The following is a 25,649-nucleotide window of genomic DNA, read 5'->3' as shown; positions in this document are numbered from 1 at the left end:
GAAAGTAATTCTACAGGGTCCCAAGTGTTATTAAAATCTACTAGATAATACAATGATTTACATTTTTATTTCCTATTTTGACAGTTAAACTACCTCACTGTTAAACTCCCAATTCCGTAGTTGAATGATGTTTCAAAAATTAATAAAAAAAAGTATTCAAAATTCTTCTCCAGGCTCACTGAAGTGTTAAGAGAATTGACAGATGATAAGGGAATTCCCTGGCGGTCCAGTGGTTAGAACTGCATGCTTTCACTATGGAGGGCACGGGTTCAATTCCTGGTTGGGGAACTAAGATCCTACGAGCTACACAGCATGGTCAAAAAAAAGATACAATGTCTGTTTTTATCCAAATAGAGCATTCTTATTAAAGTATTCAGATAACATCTAACAAACACACACACGCTAATCTTTTTCAACCTTAGTGAACCTGAGTGATAATATTTCATTATCACTGATAATGTTATTACTGCTTATAAGACTACAATGTAAACTTTAAGTTCCCAAAGTGTATACGTCAACAATAAAAGTACCAAATGCAATAGAAATGTCACAAAATCTACATATCAGTAAGAGAAGGAGAATTTTCCCAAGGCAAGAAGCAGAAGTACAGACACACCTTGTTTTACTGTGTTTTTGCTTTATTGTACTTCACAGGTATTACATTTGTACACATTGAAGGTTTGTGGCAATCTTGCATCAAGCAAGCCTACTGGCTTCACTTTTCCAACAGCATTTGGTCACTTCGTGTGTGTCATTTTGGTAATTCTCACAATATTTCAAACTTTTACATTATTACTGTAATATTTGTTATCATGATCTGTGACCAACGACCTTTGATGGAATTGTTTTGGGGCGCCACAAACCACATCCATATAAGATGACAAACAATCGATGAATGTTACGTGTGTTCTGACTGCTTCACCTATCAGCCATCTGTCTCCCCCCACCCCCATCTCTTTCCCTCTTCTTAGGCCTCCCTATTTTCCCTGAGACACAACAATATTGAAATTTGGCCAATTAACAACCCTACAATGGCCTCTAAGTGTTCAAGTGAAAAGTCACACATATGTTACTTTAAATTAAAATCTAGAAATGATTAAGGTTAGTGAGGAAGGCATATTGAAAGCCAAGATAGGCCGAAAGCTAGGCCTCTTGTGCCAAACAGTTAGCTAAGTTGTGAATGCAAAGGAAAAATTCTTACAGGAAATTAAAAAATGCTACTCCAACTTGAAAGAAGCTTGTGGTTCATTCCCTGGGGACACAGTGCTGTGCAGGACCGTTGGCAATGTTGGAAGTGTTACTAGTACCAGTTTCACATTTTGTTGTCACAATTTACTGTATTTTTTACTTTTTCTGTTACAGTTTTGCTATAATTTATCAGAAGGTCCAAAAGTTTGACATAACTATTTCAGTTTGCATTATTTATTTATGAAGCTTTTGTCATTGTCTTTTATACATTTGGGATTATACATTATGTATATGCTAAAATGAGCATCTCAAAGAAGTTTGCTAAATCGTGGCTGGAAAAAAAAATAAATCAGCTGTATTTTGAAAAAGCGGAGTCTCGGTTTTATGAATCAGAGTTACAACTCAGAAATTCTATAAACTGATCATATAAGAAAGAATCCAGTCATTGAACAAATTCTATTTAATGACATCTTTGTAGCATAGGTGGTCTCTAATGCTGACAACAGACTTCTTAGAAATGCTGCTCTATTTAACATTTTGTCCACTTTTGCTTCCAGTGGAAGCAGAAAGGGTTTTTTCAGTTATTAAATCCTAAAAATTAATATAATTTATGTAAAAAAAAAGCACTCAATTGATATATTTTTGAACTTTTTAAGTACTAATTTTCCTTTTATCAAAAAAAAAATGTATTTGCCCTAAATCCTTAAAATACAAATGCTATAAAAAAAAAAAAAGTGCTACTCCAGTAAACACACAATTAAGAAAGTTAAAGTGTTATTGCTGACATGAAGAAAGTTTTAGTGGCCTAGACAGAAGACCAAACCAGCTACAACATTCCCTTAAGCCAAAGCTTATTAATCCACAGTAAGGCCCTCTCAATTCTACGAAGGCTGAGAAAGGTAAGGAAGCAGTAGAAGAAAAGTCTGAAGCTAGCAGAGGTTGGTTCATGAGGTTGAAGGAAAGAAGCTGTCTCCATAACATAAAAGTGCAAGCTGATATAGAAGCTGCAGCATATTATTCAAGAGAAGTAAACGCCTGGCTTCAAAGCGTCCAAGGACAGGCTGACTGTCTTGTCAGGAGCTAATGTATCTGGTAACTTTAAGTTGAAGCTAATGCTCATTTACCATTCTGAAAATCCTAGAGCTCTTAAGAATTATGTTAAATTTACTCTGCCTGTGCTCTATAAAGAGAACAACAAAGCATGATGACAACTCATCTCTTTACAAATGGTTAACTGAATATTTTAAAACCACTGTTGAGATTTATTGCTTTGGAAAAAAAAGATTTTTTGTAAAATATTACTGTTCACTGACAAGTCACCTGGTCACCCAAGAGCTCTGATGGAAATGTACAAGTATAATGTTGTTTTCATGCCTGCTAATACACATCTATTCTGCAGCCCACAGATCAAGGAGTAATTTTGATTTTCAAGTCTTAGTATTTAAGAAATACATTTTGTAAGGCAACAGCTGCTGTAGATTTTGACTGCTCTGATGGATCTGGGCAAACTAAGTTGAAAACCTCTGGAAAGGATTCATCATTCTAGATGCCATTAAGACCATTCATGATTTGTGGGGAAGAGGTCAAAATATCAACATTAAGAGGACTTTGGAAGAACTTGATCCAAACCTTATAGATGACTTTGAGGGGTTCAAGACCTGAGTGGAAGAAGCAACTGCAGATATGGTAGAAATAGCAAGAGAATTAGAATCAGAAGTAGAGCCCCAAGATGTGACTGAATTGCTACAATCTCATGAGAAGACTTTAACGGATAAAGAGTTGCTTTTTATGAATGAGAAAAAAAATAGTTTTTTTGAGATGGAATCTACTCCAGGATTTAGAATATGACATAAACTTAGTTGATAAAGCAGAGTCAGGGTTTGAGAGGACTGAATCCAAATCTGAAAGAAGTTCTACTGTGGGTAAAATGCTATCAAACAGCATTACATGCTACAGAGAAATCATTCATGAAAGGACAAGTCAATCAACGCAGCAAACTTTACTGTTGTCTTCTTTAAAGAAATTGCTACACTGATCCCAGCCTTCAGCAACCACTACCCCGATCATTCAGCAGCCATCAAACACAGAGACAAGACCCTCCATGAGCAAAAAGATTATGACTCACTGATGGCTCAGTGATGGTTAGCATTTTATAGCAGTAAAGTATTCTTAAATTAAGGTATGTACATTGTTTTTTTAGACATACTGCTAGTGCACTTAGTAGACTATAATATACTTTAAACATAACTTTTATATGCACTGAAAAAGCAAAAAATTCATGTGACTTGCTTTACTGCAGTGGTCTGGAATCAAATCTTTAATATCTCTGAGGTATGCCTATAACCACATTAGGAAATAAATTAATCAAGAGACAAGAACCAAAATTAATGGTAGCAACAGGGTTATAAACAAAACCATACAATCATTAAACTTCTTACAATTCTGCCCAAGATCAACCACCTTCCAACTACAAGGGCTGATTTCAGGGAATAAAACAGGGCTTGGTGGTTGAGAACAAAGAATACAGAGAAAGAAAGACCTATGTTAAACAGATTGTACTTTAACAATGCTGCACTTGAGTGAACAACTTAGCTATGGTATTTCCATCTGCGAAACTGGAGTGATAATAGCACAGCTCACAAGGCGGTAGTAAAGCAAAATGAGTTATATAAGGCACAGTGCACAGCACAAAGTATATTCCAGCAGATGTTAGCTGTGAGAAGTCCACTGTTTCAGATCACACAGGAGATTTGGAACAGAGCTATGACTAAAACATACGTACAACTCAGAATCCTTTCCTTACTACTAGCATTATTCACAGTTTGACTCACCAGTTGTGGCAAGAATATTCTGCATTAAGGTTAGTCTATGTCAGAGGCTGTGCCACTCAGGGTCAATTCCTATGATCCTTTCAGTGATCTAAAAAGTTAAAACCATCTTCATGATAATGATGCTAAGATGTTACTTGCCTGTTTCCACTGTGTTTGACATTTGCACTAATGGTGCAAAAGCAACGACAGTTAAAATGTGCCAGTAATCATTATATTATTCACTGCTACACACTTACAGATGTGAAAAAAAAATTTCAATGTCTCTCAACAATGTCTTTGAAGAAGTAGTAAAAATGATAAATGTTATTAAACCTCAATGCTTGGTGTCACAAATGGGAAATATGCAAAAAGTACTGGTGCTGCATAGTGATGTGCAATGGTTGCCTTGGAAGAAATCACTTTGTTCAACTGAGTTCCAAGATCATCAGTCACTTTTTTGTGAAACATCAACTTGATAGAACTGACAAACAATGGGTATTTGGTTGTGGATACCCAGCAGACATTTTCTGGACCAAAACAACTAAGGAAAAGAACTGTCAGGATTTGCTGCCAATGATAAAACACACTTTCAAGTAAAAAAACATAATCCTGGAAAATTTGTATGCACCACATGAACTTAAAGGCTTTTCAATGCTTCAAGACTTTCATTATGAAAACAGTGATATCAATGAAAGTGACTGATATCACATAATGAAATGTGTCAACACTATTTAGTAAATCGTTATTTTCCAAATGATTAATCCATGTTGTTACGAAATCACATGACTAAAAGATCCAATGCAAAGTATAAGACCAATGAACGTTTAATTGTTGTTTTTTGAGTAAAACAGCTTTAATGAAGTGTAACTGAAACTGAAGTGTATAATTTGGTAAGTTTGACACGTATTTATATATACCCATAAAAACCATCACCATTACGACAATCAAAATAATAAACATATCCACCATCCCCAAAGTTTCCTCTGCCTTTTGTAATTCTTCCCTCTTACCTTCTCCCTCCACCCAACCTTAGCCCAGCCTGTCCCATCTCTAAGCAAGCACACACCTTCATTCTGTCACTATAGGTTAATTTGCATTTTCTACAGATTTATATAAGTGGAATCACATATATGTGCTCTTTTTTATCTCCTGCTTTCACTAAGAATAAATAATTTAAAAGTCATTCCTATTGTTGCATGTATCAATAGTTCATAACTTTTTATTGCTGTGTGTTATTCCACTGTATAAACATACCAAAATTTGCTTATCCAGTCATCTGTTGATGGCAATTAGCATTGACTTTATTTGGAATAGCCAAATAAAGTTACTATGAACATTTCTGTAAGTCTTTGTATGGATATCTAGTTCCTTTTCTCTGGGGTGAATATCTCGGAGTGGTTCAGCTGAGTCACACAGTAAACGTATGTTTAACTTTTTAACAAATCACCAAATGGTTTACAAAAGCGGTTGTATCATTCTACATTCCCGCCAGAAACATATAAGACTTCAATTTTCTCTATATTCTTGCCAACACATGGTAAAATATTGGTAATTACAGCCACTCTAATAGAACACAGTGGTATTGTATTGTAGATAAATCTGTTTCCCAAATGACTAATGCTATTAAACATCTCACAGGATTATTTTGCCACCCATAAATCTTCTTTAGGGGGGTGTCTGACAAACTTTCTCCCCTTACAGAGAAGAGACCCTGTTTACCTTTTTATTGTTGAGTTTCAAGTTCCTTATGTATTCTCGATACAAATCCACATAATTTGAAGAGAACTTTCTAATTCTCATGAAGTCTAATTTACAAATGTGTTTCTTTTATGGATTGTGCTTTTGCATTGTAACTAAAATATCATTGCCCAACCCAAAGGCTGATTTTCTCCTATGTTGTCTCTAGTAAGTTTTATTGTTTTAGGATTTAAATATAGGTCTATGATCAATTTTCAGTTAGTTTAAGTATATAGTGTGAGGTATGGATCCAAGTTCAATTTTTTTGCATATGAATATCCAAATGTTCAAGCATAACTTGTTGAAAAGATCACATTTTGGATTTCCATGGTGGCACAGTGGTTAACAATCTGCCTACCAATGCAGGGGACACAGGTTTGATCCCTGGTCCAGGAAGATCCCACATGCCGCGGGGCAACCAGGCCCATGCACCACAACTACTGATCTTGCTCTCTAGAGCCCACAAACCACAACTACTGAAGCCGGGGCGCCTAGAGCCCATGCTCTGCAACGAGAGGCCATCGCAATGAGAAGCCCATGCACCGCAACAAAGAGTAGACCCCGCCCACAGCAACTAAAGAAAGCCCGTGTGCAGCAATGAAGCCCCAATGCCGCCTAAACAAACAAACAAACAAACAAACAATCAAGACTACACTTTCTCCACAGCATTGTCTTTGCATCTTTGTCAAAAACTAGTTTCCTAATAAATGTGTGTTTATTTCTTGAATTGTAGTATGGTATCCCGTTTTCGAACATCCTCTTTATGCCACCTAACTTTTACAAAAGGACCTACACTAGTATCTGTTTTTGCTCACCAAAAGAAATCTGAAGAGAAAATCTGCTTTTACAAAAAAAGCTGGAAAGTGAAAACAGCATTCAGTGCTTGTTTTGTAGAAAGCCATTATAGAGGCATGCCCCAAGCAGCAAGAGTGGTGCCGCCAAGCTCCTTCCCCAGAAACCATACCCAGCATTTCAGTATCAAGCCGCCATAGCTTTGAACTGTGTTTATGGGCATCTACGCTTTGTCCTGATATGTTCTGTGCATCCATTACCAAGATGTGTCCTAAGGTAACTGTTTCTTCACTTTACAGCATTTCAGCTTACAAAAGGTTTCACAGGACTGCTCTACTTTTGCATAGTGGAGAAAATCTGTCTATTCTATTGATCATCTGCCTATTCTTACGCTAATACTATGTTACAACATATGCTGATAGAGTGGCTTTATTATAAATCTTACAGTCATATAGTGTTAGCCCTCAAATTTTGTTGTCCTTTTGGTTTCAATGATTTTCTCTACCACATTTATTTCATTGCGTTCTTTGATCTTTGTTTACTTTCCATTTAACTTGTTCTTTTTTCTAGTTTATTAAAGTAGACGCTGATATCACTGATTTAAGGCCTTTCTGCTTTTCACGTATATAGGCATTTAGTGCTATAAATTTCCCCCTACCTACTGCTTTAGTAGCATTCTACAAATTCTGGCATGTTGTGTTTTCATTTTAATTCAGTTCAAAACACTTATAAAAAATCTCTTACAATTTCTTCTTTGATCCAAGGGTTATTTAGAAGTGTGTTGTTTAAGTTTCAAATACGTCAGATTCTCCAAATATGTTACTAACATCTAAATTAATTCCATCATGGGAAAAAAACAATCTGAATGATTTGAGTACTTTTGAATTTACTGAGACATGTTCTATGTTCAGAATACGGTCTTTCTTGGTAAATATTCTGTGCACACTTAAGAGAACAATTTGTGTTTTGCTACTGTTGGATCAAATGGTCTATAAATGTCAGTCAGGTCAGGCTGGTTGACAGTGCTGTTCAAATGTGCTATTATCCTTGATCATGTTCTGCCTACCTGTTGTATCAATTGAGAGAAGAGTTTTTGTCTATTTCTCCTTATACTTCTATCAGTTTTTGCTTCATGTATTTTGAAGATCTGTTATCGGGGTATAAACAAAAATGTTTATAATCATTATATGTCCTCTTCATTAACTGATTCTTTTATCACTATGAAATAAACTTCTTTATCTCTGGTAATATGCTTCCCTTTGAAATCTGCTTTGATATTAAAACAACAGCTTCAACTTGGTTTTGATTAGCATGGTATATCTTCACATTTTAAAGTACATTTTTGGGGGTTAGCATACACCTGAGCTTTGCTTTTCTGGCCAATCTGACAATCTCCGCCTTTTAATTGGAGTGTTTAGACCATTTATATATAGTACCACATCTTGGTATTTGTCCCATCTGTTTTTTGTTACCTGTTATCTTTTCCTGCCTTAAGATTATGATTTGTTACAATTTTTTCCCCTTTGTTGCTTTATAAGCTAAATGTCTTTGTCATTTTAGCAGTGGCTTTATAGTTGTGGGAGGCTGAAGTGTTCCCTAGATATCAAAATCCTAATCACTGGAACCTGTGAATGGGAGTATACAGCTGTGATTAAGCCAAGGATCCTGACATGAGGGGACTACCATGGAAAATCCGCGTGGACCCTAAATGTAATCATGAGTGTCACTGTGAGAGAAAAGCAGAGGAAGATTTGACAGAGACAAAAAAAAGATACGGCAACGTGACCAAAGGCAGAGATAGGAGTGCCATGGTCAAGAGCCCAGGAATGCTAGCAGCAAGGAGAAGATGAAGGAGGCAAGAAATGGCTCTCCCTTAGTGTCTCTGGAGCTTGTACAACCCTGCTAAAACCTTGATTTTGGCCTAGAAATAGTTTTTGGATTTCTGGCTTCCAGAACTGTGAGGGAATTTTTTTCTATTGTTTTAAACTGCCAAATTTGTGGTAATTTATTATAGCAGGCAACAGAAAGTAATAGGATAGTATATATCTTTAACATATCACAATCTAGATTTAACTGTTATTATACCACTTCACATAGTATTAAACAGTCAATTCTCATTTAAAATTACTTTGGTAACAGAAAAAAACCTTTTATTTACCCATGCAATTTCCATTTCTGGTGCTCTTCACTTCTTTATTTAGATTCAGAGGTCCAACTGGTATTACTTTCCTTCTATCTGAAGCATGCGCTTTAACATTTCTTATACTCCAGGTCTAAAAATGTCTTAGTTTCACTATATTTTTTAAAATATATCTTTGCTGATTACAGAATTCTAGGTTAATATTATTTTCTTTCAATTCTTTTAAAATGTTGCTATATTATCATTTCACTTGTGCTATTTCCAGCGAGTAACCTGATTTCACCCTTATCTTTGTGCCTCTAAATATAATGTCTTTCTTTTCACTGCCAGTTTAAGATTTTTCATTTATCATTGGCTTTAAGCAATTTGATTATTATATACTTTGGTGTTTTCTCCATGTTTCATGTGCTTATATATAGTTCACTGAACTTCCTGGATCCGTCAGTTTAAAGCTTTCATCAAGTTTGGAAAGTATTTCTTTACTTTTTTTCTTCCCATAACCTTCTCTGAGGACTCCAGACATCTGCACATTAAGCTACTTCAAGTTGTTCTTCAGTTTTTCTATGTTCACAGTTTGAATAGTTTCTACTGCTAAAGCCTTCAAGTTCATTAATCTTTTCTTCTGCAACATCTAATCTGTCATTCATGCCATCCAGTGTATTTTTCATTTGAAATATAGTTCATTCTAAAGAATTTCAATTTGGGTCTTTTACATCTTCCATATCTCTAACTTTTGAACAAATGGAGTGGTTATAAAAATTGTCTTAGCTATTCTCTCCTAATTCTCATATGAGAATCCAGTTGTCTTTTTTTAAGCCACACAAACATTTCCAAAAAGGCAAAACAATACAGCTTTACTCATCAAATATTATTTTGCTTTAGAGAAAGCTGTTATTCATTGAAATTTTATGTTAATATGTAATATGTTTATTGTTATAAGTGAATTAATTTTTTAAATTTGTTTTAATTTCTCATTCAGAACATGTCAGTAGATACAACCCACATTAATAAAACAAACAAAAAAACAGTTCTTGCTCAATTTAAACTGATTACTCTCCTCAGTATTGGTGGTCTTCCTGCCTCTTTGCATGCCAATTAATCTTTGACTGAACAACAGATATTGTAACTTGACTTTGTTGGGGGCTGGATATTTTTGTAATCTTATAAATTTTGTTAAGCTCTGCTCTGGGATGCAGTTAGGTTCCTTGGAAACAATTTGATCCTTTCAGGTCTTGTTTTTATTTGTTAGATGGGTCTGGAGTAGTGTCCAGTCTAGGACTAACTGTTCCCCACTAGTGAGGCAAAAGTTTCCTGAGTACTTCACCCAGTGCCCCAAGGAACAGACACAGTTACTGGGCGGAGTATGAGCACAAGGCACCACTCCCTCTAATCCTTTTAGATGGTTCTTCCCCCAACCTTGGTAGGTTTCTTCACATGCACGCCCTGCTCAGTACTCTGCTGATATATATATGAAGAGAACTCTTTATAAATACCTGGAGTTCTTTGTGCAGCTCTCTCCTCTGGTGTTCTGTCCACTGCACTATAAGGTATGCTGGTCTTCCTGGACACTCAGCCCTTTCTGCTCAAGGAATCAGCTAGACTCTTGCAGTTCTGCCTCCATGTGTTACAGCCTGAAAACTTTCTCAAAGTTAAGCGAGGCAATCATAGATCTGACTTGTTTATTTCTTGTCTCTAGGGATTGCTTTCATTTGTTGTCTCATGTCCAGTGTCTAGGAAATGTTGTTTTTCTTTTTGGTTGTTGTAGAAGAAAGGGTTACCCCCATTACTCCATCATAACTGGAAGCAGACATCTCATACTAAACCAACAGATTTTAGTGTAACAGAGTGAAATAAAATTCAGTGATAAGGTTCTAGATTTCACATTGCAAATTACATTTAAGAAACAACCACTTGTTCAATTTTGAGGTAAAATCAAAGATGATTTGCAATTATCTAAAACTGCTTTTTAAAGTGTTCCTCCCAGATTTCCCTGGCAGTGCAGTGGTTAAGAATCCACCTGCCAATGCAGGGGACACGGGTTCAATCCCTAGTCTGAGAAGATCCCACATGCTGCCGAGCAACTAAGCCCTTGCATTGCAACTACTGAAGCCCTCGTGCCTAAAACTAGTGCTCCACAACAAGAGAAGCCACTGCAGTGAGAAGCCTGTGCACCGCAGCAAAGAGTAGACCAACAAAGACCCAAAGCAACCAAAAAAAAAAAAAAAGTGTTCCTCCCTAACAAAAAGATTAGTGGTTGCCAGGGACTAGTGGGTGGGAAGGGGAAGCGGAAGTGACTGTTAATGAGTATAGGGTTGCTTTGTGGAGTGACGAAAATGTTCTGAAATTAGATACCGGTGATAGCTGTAGAACTCAGTGAATATACAAAAATCTACTGAATTGTACACTTATTTATAAGCTGAATTAATGGTATGTGAATTGTATCTCATTTGAAAAAGAAACCTTTCCCGGGGCTTCCCTGGTGGTGCAATGATTAAGAATCCACCTCCCAATGCAGGGGACATGGGTTTGAGCCCTGGGCTGGGAAGATCCCACATGCCGCAGAGCAATTAAGCCCGTGTGCCAAAACTACGTGCCACAACTGAAGTCCACGCGCCTAGAGCCGGTGCTCCACAACATGAGAAGCCCAAGCACCACAACGAAGAGCAGCCCCCGCTCACCGCAACTAAAGAAAGCCTGCATGCAGCAATGAAGGCCCAACACAGCCAATAAATAAATAAATGAATAAAAAAATTTATTAAAAAAAATAAATTTAAAAAATAAATAAAATAAAAACTTTCCCAATTACATATGAAATTCAAAATCCCTGAGGCCAGATTTTATACCTATATACTTCAACCAAAACAACTTATTACAGTAAGTTGAAAAGCCATACACTAAGAGATTTTTTAAAAACACAAAACAGTAAATAAGTTTTCTCATCAAATATTATTTTGCTTTAGAAAAACTTATTCTTAAATGTTATGTTAATATGTAATGTTTATTATTAAAGTGAATTAATAAAAATTTAAAAAATTTTCTCGATTTTAATTTCTAATTCAGAAAATATCAATAGGTAAAATCCATATAAAGAAACGCTCTTTGGGATTCCCAATAAAATTTAAGAGTATAAAGAGTCCTGAGGCCATATCATTTGAGAACTGGCAGTCTATGCCAACATACTATGCCAGGAATTCCATACTAGTGTACATCCTAACAGACATAACATAGTAATTAACAAAAGTAGGTAACAAAAAATGCTAAAAAGGTATTGAAACACACACTAAAGTTTGTTACTTAATTGCATGTCTTACTTGGAAGTTTCTGGCAAGCCAGCTGAGAGTTCCAGAAACACAGATAAGTAGTAACCACGAACAACTCCATTTCCATCCTTAAAAAAAAAAGAAAAAGATGTTATACAAACTCTATATCAATTTAAATGTAAAAATTTAAGGCACAATGAAACAAACACAAGACAGATTAGTACCTGATATTTGGATGGCAAAGTAGTTTTAAGCTTAAAAGCAATAAGAGATAATAAAAAGACCAAGAGATTTGAATCTGTAACAGTTTAAAACTTTTGTACATTAAAAAAAAGAAAATATTAAAGCATACAAACTAAGGAAAATATCAAGTACTATGAAAAGAGTTAAGAGTTTTAACACATACGGAATTCTTAAAAATGAGCCTCCAAGAAAAATGAAAACTCCAAAGAAAAAAGCCAAAAAAAGAAAAGCCTCAATTTCACTAGGAATGAGACCCTCCCACCCCAAAAAGATAATATTTGAGACCAAAAAAGAGTAAAATAGAAAAAGGTAACACGATGTTGAAAGTAATTTAATTTCTATATCCTATATGTTAGGATTCCATATAAGATTCTGTCTGGAGATTGAAAAGCTGTTTAAATTTCTCCTACAGAGATTTTTATGAATACAATTATTCCCCTCTGTATTTTTCCAGTACTGTGTAAGAAGATAACATCTGTTATAACTATACGTTTAAACATCTGTTTCCCCAACCAGACTGTGATGGCTGAGGGCAGGGATACGCCTATAGAGGAATACATGTACCCCTTCATCTCTAGGTTACTTTGCTCTGAAAGGTCCTGATGCAGCTTTCAGGGTTTGACATGGTAATAACTAAATAAATACTACAAGTAAATGAATCACTTAAGTGAAAAAAGCTGGACACAAAAGATTATATGTTGTATAATCCCATTATATGAAATTCTGGAAAAGCAAAACCATAGCGACAAAAACAGATCAGTGGTTGCAGAGGCGCCAAGAAAGGAGAAAAAAGGATTAGCTGAAAAGGATAAATTAGATAACTCTGAGGGTGATAAAAGTTGCAGACTGTGATAATGATTATACAACTGTATACATCTGTCAAAACTTGCTAAAATTAGTGAATATTACTGAACATAAATTATATAGCAAATTACACTGATTTTTAAAAAACCAACATCCTTGTTCAAATAGCTGGATTTTTTTTTTCTTCTTTTAAATTATGGTCCTAAAACTATTTCCCTGGAATGAAATCAATTAGTAAAAGATAATGGACATCTTTCACTCCTGATTCTTACCAGATAATAATGTTAGAAATTTTTCTTTGACTTAATTGTTATCATAATTTTAAGGAACAAAATTTTTACTACTCTTATTGACATGCCATCTGTACTAGCTTTAAGAATTTTCAGTAGGCAGAGGATTCTGGAAGGACTGACACAACGGCAGCATAGTTTTTACAACTCTCTAAATCGAACATAAAACAAAACAACAAATGAACAGCAACACCAAAAGCTCACAAACAACATTTACAACAAAACTAGATGACAGGTTATCTCCACAATGCCCAAAACATAAGCAGGTAAAGACATACCAATTATAACCACAAAGATCTACATGATATCAAAACAGTGTGGGAGAAAGGAGAGAGAAGCAATGGGACATCTAATGGATCAGAAAAAAGGCAAACCACAAAATTGCCAAGAGTTAGTCACTGAAAAGCATCACAAGTCACACATGACGGCTGAAAGTGAAGAGTTGCTCAATATAATACCAACTGAGTATAAGGGGGCTTAATATAAAAAACTCTGAAAATTGAATGCAGTCCAGTCACTCTAAACTCTTAAAAATGAATATCTAGGGCCTTTAGGACAGGTCCAAGGATTGCAAAGGAAATGCTAGGAGGAAAATAAAAGATAAACAGCATAGAAATAATACAAACAGGGCTTCCCTGGTGGTGCAGTGGTTAAGAATCTGCCTGCCAATACAGGGGACAGGAGTTCGAGCCCTGGGCCGGGAAGATCCCACATGCCTTGGAGCAATTAAGCCCATGCACCACAACTACTGAGCTTGTGCTCTAGAGCCCGCGTGCCACAACTACTGAGTCCACGTGCTTCAATTACTGAAGCCGGTACACCTAAAGCCCGGGCTCTGCAACAAGAGAAGCCACCGCAATGAGAAGCCTGAGCACCGCAATTAAGAGTAGCCCCCGCTCGCCACAACTAGAGAAAGTCTGAGTGCAGCAACGAAGATCCAATGCAGCTGAGAAGATAATAATAATAATTTTAGGGCTTCCTAGGTGGCACAGTGGGTAAGAATCCCCCTGCCAATGCAGGGGACACGGGTTTGAGCCCTGCCCCAGGAAGATACCACATGCCACGGAGCAATTAAGCCCATGCGCCACAACTATTGAGCCTGTGCACCCTAGAGCCTGTGAGCCACAACTATTGAGCCCATATGCCGCAACTACTGAAGCCCACGCACCTAGAGCGCATGCTCTGCAATAAGAAAGGCCACCGCAATGAGAAGCCCACGCATCACAACGAAGAGTAGCCTCTGCTCACGGCAACTAAAGAAAGCCCATGCGCAGCAATGAAGACCCAACATAGCCAATAAAATAAATAAATTAATTAATTAAAAAAAAAATCACCCTGTCAATGCAGGCGACATGGATTTGATCCCTGATTCGGGAAGATCTCACGTATCACAGAGCAACTAATCCTGTGCACCACAACTACTAAAGCCAAAGAGCTCCAGGGCCCGTGTGTCACAACTACAGAGCCACAACAAAGAGTAGCCCCCCACACAGCAACAAAGATTTAATGCAGCCAAAAAAAAGGCGGGGGGGTGGGGGGAAGGCAAAGGACTTGAATATACATTTCTCTCAACAGAATATACAAATGGTCAACAAAGCACATGAAAAGATGCTCAACAACACAAACCATTAGGGAAGTGCAAATCAAAACCACGATGAATTATCTCACACCCATCAGGAAGGCTACTATCAAAGAAACAGAAAACAAGAAGTACTGACAAAGATATGGAGAAACTGGAACCCTTGTGCACTGTTAATGGGAATGTAAAATAGTGCAACCACTGTAGATAACAATATGGTTCCTCAAAAAACTAAAAACAGAATTACCATATGATCCAGCAATACTATTTCTGGGTATATATCCAGAAGAATCAAAAGCAGGTTATTGAAGAGATATTTGCACACCCATGTTCACAGCAGCACTAGTCACTATACTCAAGATGAAGAAACAACCCAAGTGTCCACTGAAGATGAAGAAATAAACAAAACCTGGTATATACATACAATGGAATATTATTCAGCCTTAAAAAGGAAGGAAATTCTGACACGTTACAAAATAGAGGAACCTTAAGAACATTACGCTAAGTGAAAGAAGCCAGTAACAAGATGTTACTATTATGATTCCACCTACATGAGGTACCTAGAGTAGTCAAATTCATAGAGAAGGTAGAATGGTGGCTGACAGAGGCTGAGGAGAGGGGGAAATGGGGAATTACTATGTAACAGAGAGCTTCAGTTTTGGAAGTTGAAAAAGTTCTGGAGGCTAGTTACACAACAATGTAAATATACTTAATAATACTAAATGTACACTTAGAAATGGTTAAAATGGTAAATTTTATGTTATGCATTATTTACCAAAATAAAAAAAAGAGAAAATAAAGAGCAGAATAACATCCCTACAGACAATGAAAACACCCTAGAAAAAAATACTCAAAGACCAAAATTGTAACCTATTTCAAAAAAAACCTAAATGACACTAAGAAAATAATATGACAGCTCGCAGGAAGAAAAGAAAAAATAAGAAAGTAATATGATATGAAAGAATAATACAAATCAGTATTAGAAAAACTCAGAAATCAGGTAACAGAACTAAGGAAAGAGTTAGACATAAAAGTTATTTAAGATATAAAGACTGAACTAAAAGGAACACGAGCAAATAAGCACAACAGTTTATATCTTTTAAAAATTAAGTGAATAAAAGAAAATTCTAAAAATTAAAAAGAAATAAACAGCTAAAAAGATTAAAGTGGTAAGTACTGAAGACAGGCAAAGAAGATTTGAAATGCAGATAATACAGGTCCCAAGAGAGAAAACCAAAGATAGAAACAAAGTAAACATTTAAAGCTGTACTTCAGGAAATGTTTAAAAAAAAAAAGTCTAAAACTATATATTGAAAGAGCTCAGCATATAACTGAGAATACTGACCCAGAACAAGCAAAACATATACTAGTACATTACTGTACTTAAAAACAATTAAAATTATTTGGGCATCAGGACAATATTAGCAAATACCTTTCGAGGATTAGTTTATCATCACACTTTACCAAAAGAAAATGGAATTGAATATTTAAGATACTCAATGAAAGAAAACATGAGCCAAGGATTTTGTACCTAGCAATACTGGATTTAGCTTATAAAGGATATAAACCATTTTCAACACACATAAAATTCAGGAAATATTGTTTCTATTAGCCCTTCCAGAATTTACTAGAGAGCAAGCTTTGAACACCCTAGACACGGCAGAGGGAAACATGGAGAGTATATGCAAAAAAAATTTTTTTAATATTTCTCAGTAATCAAATCAATAATAGAATTAGAGTGCCCCTTCTGAGATTTTTGTGTTTGTAACATGAAATAAAGCAAATGAGTGATTGATTATGAGATTATAATTCTATCATTTCCTATGGCTTCAAAAAGTAGAATTCCTAGAGTAGAATAAAGGAGATACAGGTGTAATATAAAGAGATTATGTTTAAAAACTCTATAATCCTGGATTTGAATTGTAAATGTGAGCATTAACTCTGGAGTTATTTTATCTCTAAAAAATAGATACATACATATGATACCCAGTATTTTACAATTACATAGCAATTTTAAAGTGTTCATAAAATTTTTTCTCTACTGAGATCGCTGGAGCTTTTCCACTTCAATTTTAAGCATCTCATCATAGCACTGGATCTACTGGAATACACCATGAGTATGCAATCAGCATACATGTGTTTTGGTCTTTTTTTTTTTTTTCTTTTAGCATACATGTGTTTTTGACCACCTGTATATGTATTCTTTTAATGATTTTTAAAATAAGAATTTTAAACATTTCTTCTAAATGTCACTAGTGAAATAAGATTCAGTAATAGGCCAGTGCTTACACTGTTTATATTTAGCTCATTTTTTTTCCCATAGATTTAGCAATATACCCTATAAAGAAACAAAACTATCATTAATTCCTTTCTCCACTAAAAAAGTGAACCAGTGTACAACAGACTCCTGAAAGAAAGATCTTGGTTTCAAATTTTATTAGAAATAATGAAAAACTTACTGGGTAAACTTTTAACCTCCAACAAAGTCCTGAAACTTGAAGAGGTGGACTGTAAACAGGATCTGCTCTCTGCCGCAAAGTACTATAGTAAAAGAAAACCAATTGAATCCCAAGATCAAAACTCTGTGAAATAGCAACAGGCAAAACCAAAACCCAACCACTTTATTTATGTTACTTATTTGAAGTCCTGGACCAGTAAATGAAGGTGACTGAAGAAGTCAAGATTCCACTGAATAAATTTATATATACTAACATTCTGAAATAAAAGAAACTTTAATGATACAGAACTATCCAGCAGTATCTTTTAAGTTTCAGATTAAAAAAACCTCAAAATTTTGTTATTTAAGGGAAAAAAAAATAACTAAGTGTCTTGAATTTAATTACCACTTCAACAAGCAGGTTTTCACCATTTAAGGAAAAAAAAAAAAAAGAATGTGTTTCTTCTTCACAACCCTGCAGTATAATTATCCTTTTATAATATGGAAAAAAAAATGTGGGGAAATCCTCAGTTTATATTTTAGCCACAGAACTATCCCATAAGAAAAAACAAATTAAATGGGGAGTGGTATAAATTCTCAGTTTGGCCTTAGTTGGATGGTTATCACCTCTTAGGATTTTCTCTTCGCAAGGCAAGATCTTATATATTCTTCGTTTCCCACTTCCATGCTGCCCTTTAAGACAAGTCCCTTAGGACCTTTGTGTTTTAAGATATTGGCTTCTAATCTTAGAGAAAAAGCAGGAAAAGCTAACAACTAAGCATGTAAGTTACAAAGCTTACAAGTTTCTTACAATAATGTCCTCTCATCCACTGAACCCAAATGGACTTCTTCCCACCACTCCTATTTCTGAGGATGGGTAGGAGGGCTCATTGATCTCTATCATCCCATTCACCTCACCTTATTAGTAAAGGCTAAGTGGACCCTCTTCTTAAAAAAAAAAAAAAAAAAAGGTTCCATTCCCCACACTAGAAAAGCAATACATCTGGAAGATATAAAACAATCCAGACAAGTGACCTCTATATTTCTAATAGGAAATTTGTTTCTTCTAAGACTACATACTGAGTGACAAAGTTCATTAGGTCTGTATGCTACCCAGGAAACACACCTTCCTGGCTCCTACTTATGTACACATATAAAAAAACACTAACTCTTACCTGAAATTCTCTAAAACAAAAGTAGCTGAATCATAAGATGGTACCAATTCACTAAAAAGAAACAAAAGGGAAAAAAATTATTTGGCTTATACAAGTTTAACATTTCATTTAGTTAAGAAACAAAGTCAAGTCTCTCAGTAATATCTTAAAAATTTTATTAATCTAAAATAAGGCCTTAAGAAGTATTTTTAAAACTTTCCTAAAAAACATTAAATCAAATGAATTCATAAAATCGTCAAAAGCTGACATCAAAGACTTGCAATTAAACTGGAGACTCAACAAATACTTTAAAAATAACTTTTTAAAAGGCAATATATGACTAAGTATTAAAATAAGTAATAAGAGATATTTAAAAATATGGAAATAGGAAAAGAAAGAAATTAGTGCTTAAGCTGGGAACCTGAAATATGAAACATATAAACAAGTTTTAAAAAATCAAAAGAAACAACAAAAGGAAAAATTGCAATAAATCCCCAAACTTCTTTCTTCAGAACAAATTATGAAGAATATTGACAGACCCTAAATACTCTGAGACTATTTACTAGCAAATAAATCCTATACGATCTTATGGGATAAGAATACATAAATAATCACATACCGGTCAAGCAGGATAAGCACATTAACAGCTGCTTGGCAAGGCAAGATTACCTAGGGAACTTTAGTTCCATACAATCTTCTCCACAGAGAAATAAACTACATCCACAGGAGGTAGGCAAAGGGATAGTCCATTTTGCTGCTAACTACACTTATAGAGCATGGAACTAGTCTCTTGCGCTGTCATTAGAACTCAAAAGTCAGAGATAGTAAACATTTACGATAAAATAGCATACATAGTGTTGTAATAGTGTTATATATTTAATATATAAAATTATAAATTTACCAAAAAGATAAACTACAAGCCATTTCACCACATATTCAGATATATTTTCTAAAGTGCAATTCATAAATTTGTGTTATTACCAAAATAAGATATATCTATAGCATTTTTACACTGTGATAGAACCTGAAGAAATGACTGGTTTGCCAGTGCAAATATAATATACATTATTAAAAGTACATCTGTCTTTATTTTAACAGTAAGTATGTGCAGCTAAACAATTCACATCTTTTTCACAAGTAGATGTGGTCCGCCTTGCAACTGTGAACTGTATAGCTATTGTCCAATTGTCAAGCACCCCTAACCATACCCCAAGGCAGTTATCTTTTCTTAGAAGACTCATGTTCCTCATTCCTAGGTCCTTTTGTCTTGGTTAATCCTTACTAATCCTTCAGATAACAAATGAGAAGTCACACGTCTTTGGAGGTCTGCTCTAACTTCTCCCCATGATATGCTCTGCTCTCCTAGCACTCAATATACACAAACTCCAATTAGCAGGACCAATGTAATTAATGCCTGGGAAGACTTCCCGGAACCAAAAACCTAATCAGAGTTCCAAAGAATCTCTCCAGGATATTCTTCAAATTTGATCAAGTTATAATATGCTTTTGGCTATAATTCTGGGCAACTTTCAATTGCACAAATGTCAGTCAGTTCTCCCACTAAACATCCTTCATAATGTCTACAGACTTCAACCAACCCCAGTTGCCTGCTGATCTTCGTACTGTTTCTTCCACCATGTCCTCAATATCCAGTGTGACCTATTTCCTTTGTTATTATTGTATTTGTTCTAAGTCCAGACTATCGTCATATTTTTAATTGGCTATTTATTAAAGGCCAAAGGGCTCACCAAAACACAAAATAAACAGAAGATGAAGAGGACACATTTTTTACAAGTTAAAGCATATAGGTCACTAAAGCTTACTAACCAAGAGGGTACAACATGGCTCTCACTTGCTGAGAAAAAATGTTAATATTCAGAGCACAGAAAACAATTATCAATCCTACAGTACTATGATATACTCCTACATGTGTATAATTTTTTAGCGAAAACTTTTCAGACAAAATAACATTATAACAAATTAGTGCTATGGGAAAGCATTAAAACAGAATACATATACTTCCCTTATCACCAGTCATCACATTTTTTTTATTACTGCTTCAATCACCTATCTTTTTCACTAAATCATAATATGAGGAAACAAGAATTCTCTACTGTGCTCTCTACTTGTATCTAGCACATGACTGGAACAATAGCTGGCATTCAAATATTCACTGAGTGGATGGATATTTACAAATATTTGCTGGAAAATTCCTGTAATTTAGTAGAAATATTTACTCAAACATTTCTTTTGCATTCTTTACATATATACACAAAGCCACACAAACTGTTAAGTCACCTACCTACCTACCTACCTACCTATCTATCTATCTATCTATCTATCTATCTATCTATCTATCTATCTATCGCTGCGCTGGGTCTTCGTTGCTCCTCACAGGCTTTCTCTAGTTGAGGCAAGCAGGGGCTACTCTTCATTGCAGTGCACAGGCTTCTCACTGTAGTGGGTTCTCTTGTTGTGGAGCACAGGCTCTAGGCACACGGGCTCCAGTAGTTGTGGTGCACGGGCTTAGCTGTTCCACGGCATGTGGGATCTTCCCAGACCAGGGCTCAAACCCGTGTCCCCTGAGTTGGCAGGCAGATTCTTTTTTTTTTTTTTTTTGTGCTTCAGACTTTTTATTCTTTAAGTTCTTCTGTTTGCTCTGACTGGAGCTGTTTCACATCCATACAAAGGTCACCAGTAGCTTAGAAATATAGGTATGGATTAATTCAGAGATGGCAGGCAGATTCTTAACCACTGTGCCACCAGGGAAGTCCCTAAGCCATCTAATTCTATCAATTCTACCACGCTTAACTATTTATTAACATCTCCACATTATGCTCACTCCTTCACAGGTTATCTACAATTATACTTGGGTTACCACTCTGTGCCTGCATACAAGGCACAGCTTTAACTTCTCAAACTTTATTTCTATATCTCTTCTACTCTGGTCTTTATGATGACTGGATTCACCTCACAATGTGTCAGTGAAACTTCATGGAATATGGAGAGGGTAGCCTCAAAACATTTCTAGTCCAGTAATCTGAAAAATACTGATTTGCAAATCTTTAGACCAGAGACTTCATCATGGCTTAATGAATGAAGGGAAGAAAAACAGGATAAGTATCCTTTGTTCCCTTGAGAAAACAGACTGGTCAGCTACATAAAAACTGGTTTTTCATCCGAACTTGACCATTTCTCCTAGAAACTAAAGCTTTTATGGACTGAGAACTACACTTTTCTGCTATTTAAGTCCTTCCTGAGGGACTTAAATGTCCCAACAATATACCCCTTCAAATTCTGGTTGAAATTATTTCTCTGCTGACTTCCAAATATAGTAGCTCTTATCACATCCCCATATTTTTGTTCATGTATACATATCCTATTCTCATCTGCCTAATGAAATTCTAAGTATCTTTCAAGGTCTTCCACAATTCCTTTGTAGGCTATGAAGTCATCTTGACCACACCAGTCTACCCTGACTTCTCAGAATTTCTGATATAACTGAGTAACAAATATTCAACTTTAATATGCAATTCCCTAGCATCTAATGTGGAATATATATCCAGTAAGATTATTAATTCCTCTTCCATGTCTCCTATGCAGCACTTACAACAGTGCTGAGCATATAGATGATCTTCAATAAATAACATTAATTTGTTTAACGACCTTTTCTTTTTTTTTTTTTACTTTACTATTTTTTGGGGGGGTACACCAAGTTCAGTCAACTGTTTTTATACACATATCCCCGTATTCCCTCCCTTCCTTGACTCCCCACCATCGAGTCCCCCCAACCCTCCCTGCCCCAGTCCTCTAAGGCATCTTCCATCCTCGAGTTGGAATCCCTTCGTTATACAACAACTTCCCACTGACTATCTATTTTACACTTGGTAGTATATATATGTCTGTGCTACTCTCTCGCTTCTTCTCAGTTTCCCCTTCACCCCCCGCCCCCTCCCAAACCTCGAGTTCTCCAGTCCATTCTCTGTATGTGCGTCCTTGTTCTTGTCACTGAGTTCATCAGTACCATTTTTAGATTCCGTATATGTGAGTTAGCATTCAATATTTGTCTTTCTCTTTCTGACTTACTTCGCTCTGTATGACAGACTGTAGGTCTGTCCACCTCATTACATATAGCTCCATCTCATCCCTTTTTATAGCTGAGTAATATTCCATTGTATATATATGCCACATCTTCTTTATCCAGTCATTTGTTGATGGGCATTGAGGTTGCTTCCATGTCCTGGCTATTGTAAATAGTGCTGCAATAAACATTATGGTACAAGTTTCTTTTGGGATTATGGTTTTCTTTGGGTATATGCCCAGTAGTGAGATTACTGGATCATATGGTAGTTCTATTTGTAGTTTTTTAAGGAACCTCCAAATTGTTTTCCATAGTGGCTGTACCAACTTACATTCCCACCAACAGTGCAAGAGAGTTCCCTTTTCTCCACACCCTCTCCAACATTTGTTGTTTCCAGATTTTGTGATGATGGCCATTCTGATTGGTGTGAGGTGATACCTCATGTTTAACGACCTTTTATTCACCATTGTGGCTCTATCAAAAATCATCAACTGACTGGACATCAGGTAATCAGTTCCATGACCTCGAAGATTAGAAACAATCACCACTGCTTTGCACATGTAACCTTTGGTCTGTAACTTACTGTCCATAAATGCTAGCCTTTCTTATTTGGCCCTCTTTTCTTTGCTCATCAATGAATCCACAGATGGAACACCTGCTTCCTCTATAATGCAAATCACAAACTGAATTTCTAATAAAAATTAGTTAAGTTATATGCCAAGCTTTCCAATAAGACAGTAAGGTTTACTGGAGAGGGAAAGGGCCCCAACGTGACCTTTTCCCAGGGAAAGCTCCTTAATTGTCAGACTTTTTTTTTTTTGGTGGTTTTCTCTTTATTGATGTGCCTCCTACCTCCCCCATCCCAACCTCAACTTCAGTCCCTTCCATCTATACCCAAAAAAGAAGGGAGTGAAAGGAAGGGATTATTTGGGTTCTGAGTCCCTTGGGCAATTAGAAAGGAAAAAGAAATCAAAACAATCACTGGTTGTGACAGAGACTGACACTCAAGAAGTCAAGCTTGAGTAGTCCAGTGGCTAAGACTCCGTGCTCCCAATACAGGGGACCTGGGTGCGATCCCATCAGGGAACTAGATCCCACATGCCGCAACTAAGAGTTCACATGCCGCAGCTAACTAAAAGATCCCCCATGCTGTAACTGGTATCCCACACGTGGCAACGAAGATCCCATGGCAACGAAGATCCCATGTGTGATAACCAAGACCCGGCACAGCCAAATTAATCAATTAATAAAAAAAAAAATGTCAAGTAGAGCTGCCTGCCTGATAAGCTGCTGCAAGTGGTATCAGTATAGGAGTTTACCTCTATCAACGGTTCCCAAACTTTAGAGCAGAATTACTTGGGGTGCTCAAGATTCACTTTCTAGATACCATTCCAAAGACTGTCAGGGAACAAGCCTGGGAATTTGCATTTTGGACAAATACTCCAGCTGGCTCTGATAGAGGAGATCCATGCACACTCTACTTTCAATAGTAAAACCCTTATCTTTATATATGGTATTTATGTCAAAACTCACTTCATTCCACTGGTGATGGATAGAATAATTCAGAAAAGGTATCTTCGAAACTGGAACGGCTGACCACACTATCAAAGCAGCAGCCTTGGGATATTAACGAATATCCTTAGTTGACTCAAATCTATTTAACAATACCAAATACCCAGTCCTTTTATTAATATTCAGTGCCTGAATAAAATATAAATGTTGAATCTGCTTTCTTAATTCACAAAGAAATGAAGACTTATCTTACTGGTCAGGGAGAACTACTTGAGTTCTAGTTGTCAGCAACAGGATTCTTTTGAAACAAGTACATGCATTTGCACATAAACTTCAAAAGAAAATGAAGTAAAAAGTGTATCATACCTGGTAAAGTCTGGTGGAACAGGAGTGGTAACGAAGGACGCCATGGGCTTTCGATGAACTTGCTGAAACATCATGAGGATCTCTGAGCTCTTAGATATCAACTCACTCTTACTACAAGACCGCAACTGATTGAGGAAAAAAACTGTCTGAATAAAAAAATTACTCTGCAGTGGCACCCCCAAAATCCTTAATAAAGAAGGAAAATAGAAATCATTCTTGTTATATACTGAAAAAGAATGAGATAAAGAAAAATCTATAGATCCTTATTTATTTATTTATTTACTTATTTATTTATTTATTTATTTGTTGGAGGCATTGGGTCTTTGTTGCTGCACATGGGCTTTCTCTAGTTGCAGCAAGCCGGGGCTACTCTCCATTGTGGTGCACAGGCTCCTAACTGTGGTCGCTTTTCTGGTTGCGGAGCACAGCCTCTAGGCGTGCAGGCTTCAGTAGTTGCAGCACATGGGCTCAATAGTTGTGGCTCTCGGGTTCTAGAGCACAGGCTCACTAACTGTGGCACACAGGCTTAGTTACTCCGCAGTATGTGGGATCTTCCTGGAGCAGGGATGGAACCCATGTCCCCTGCACTGGCAGGCGGATTCTTAACCACTACACCACCTAGGAAGTCCCTAGATCCTTTCAAAGTGAGTTTGAAAGCTAAGAATTTATAAAGAACCTAAGTTTATTAGTTTCCATTATAACAGTAAATTTATTGAGTAAATGTATTTGCTTTTAATGTATTTTTCTCTCCTTGTATATTAGCATAAATCCAATTCTAAACAACTACAAATATATTTTATACTGGTACAGTGAAGCCATTATGTACATAAATGAACAAACCCCTACAAGTCAACGACCTTCAAACAAGAATTTCTCAAATCACACTCCATGGAACAGAGAAATGTTAAGACCTAACACACAGAAAAAAGTCTTAACCTATATCAATTTGGGAAATGTTAAGTTATAACAAAGGTAAAAAGTGAGAAATCCAACTTTAGCAAAATAAGCATGGTAGTTAAAAGACTACTGGTTTTCAGAGTAGCACTGACATATATACACTATCAAATGTGAAATACATAGCTAGTGGGAAGCTGCTGCATAACACAGGGAGATCAACTCAATGATGGGTGATGACTTAGAGGGCTGGGATAGAGAGGGCAGGAGGGAGTTGCAGGAGTGAGGGGATATGGGGATATGTGTATAAATACAGCTGATTCACTTTGTTGTACAGCAAATACTGGCACAACAGTGTAAAG

General features: G+C 36.1%; 1 protein-coding gene across 5 annotated transcripts in view; it reads right to left on the bottom strand.

Moving 5' to 3' along the window:
* Positions 1-25,649, bottom strand: part of TRIM37 (tripartite motif containing 37) — a 148,159-nt gene that overhangs the window by 95,647 nt on the left and 26,863 nt on the right. For all 5 annotated transcript variants that reach the window (XM_057714470.1, XM_057714464.1, XM_057714465.1 and 2 more), the window contains exons 9-12: positions 24,394-24,518; positions 18,456-18,506; positions 17,303-17,384; positions 11,979-12,055 (exon numbers count right to left, since the gene is read on the bottom strand). In XM_057714470.1, the coding sequence (XP_057570453.1) occupies positions 11,979-12,055; positions 17,303-17,384; positions 18,456-18,506; positions 24,394-24,518 (335 nt within the window). The remainder of the gene's footprint in view (positions 1-11,978; positions 12,056-17,302; positions 17,385-18,455; positions 18,507-24,393; positions 24,519-25,649) is intronic.

The sequence above is a fragment of the Hippopotamus amphibius genome, chromosome 17 (genome assembly GCF_030028045.1).
Source record: "Hippopotamus amphibius kiboko isolate mHipAmp2 chromosome 17, mHipAmp2.hap2, whole genome shotgun sequence".
NCBI classification, from domain to species: Eukaryota; Metazoa; Chordata; class Mammalia; order Artiodactyla; family Hippopotamidae; genus Hippopotamus; species Hippopotamus amphibius.
The sequence above is the reverse complement of the archived record's forward strand: the minus strand, read 5'-3'. Positions and strand labels throughout refer to the sequence as shown.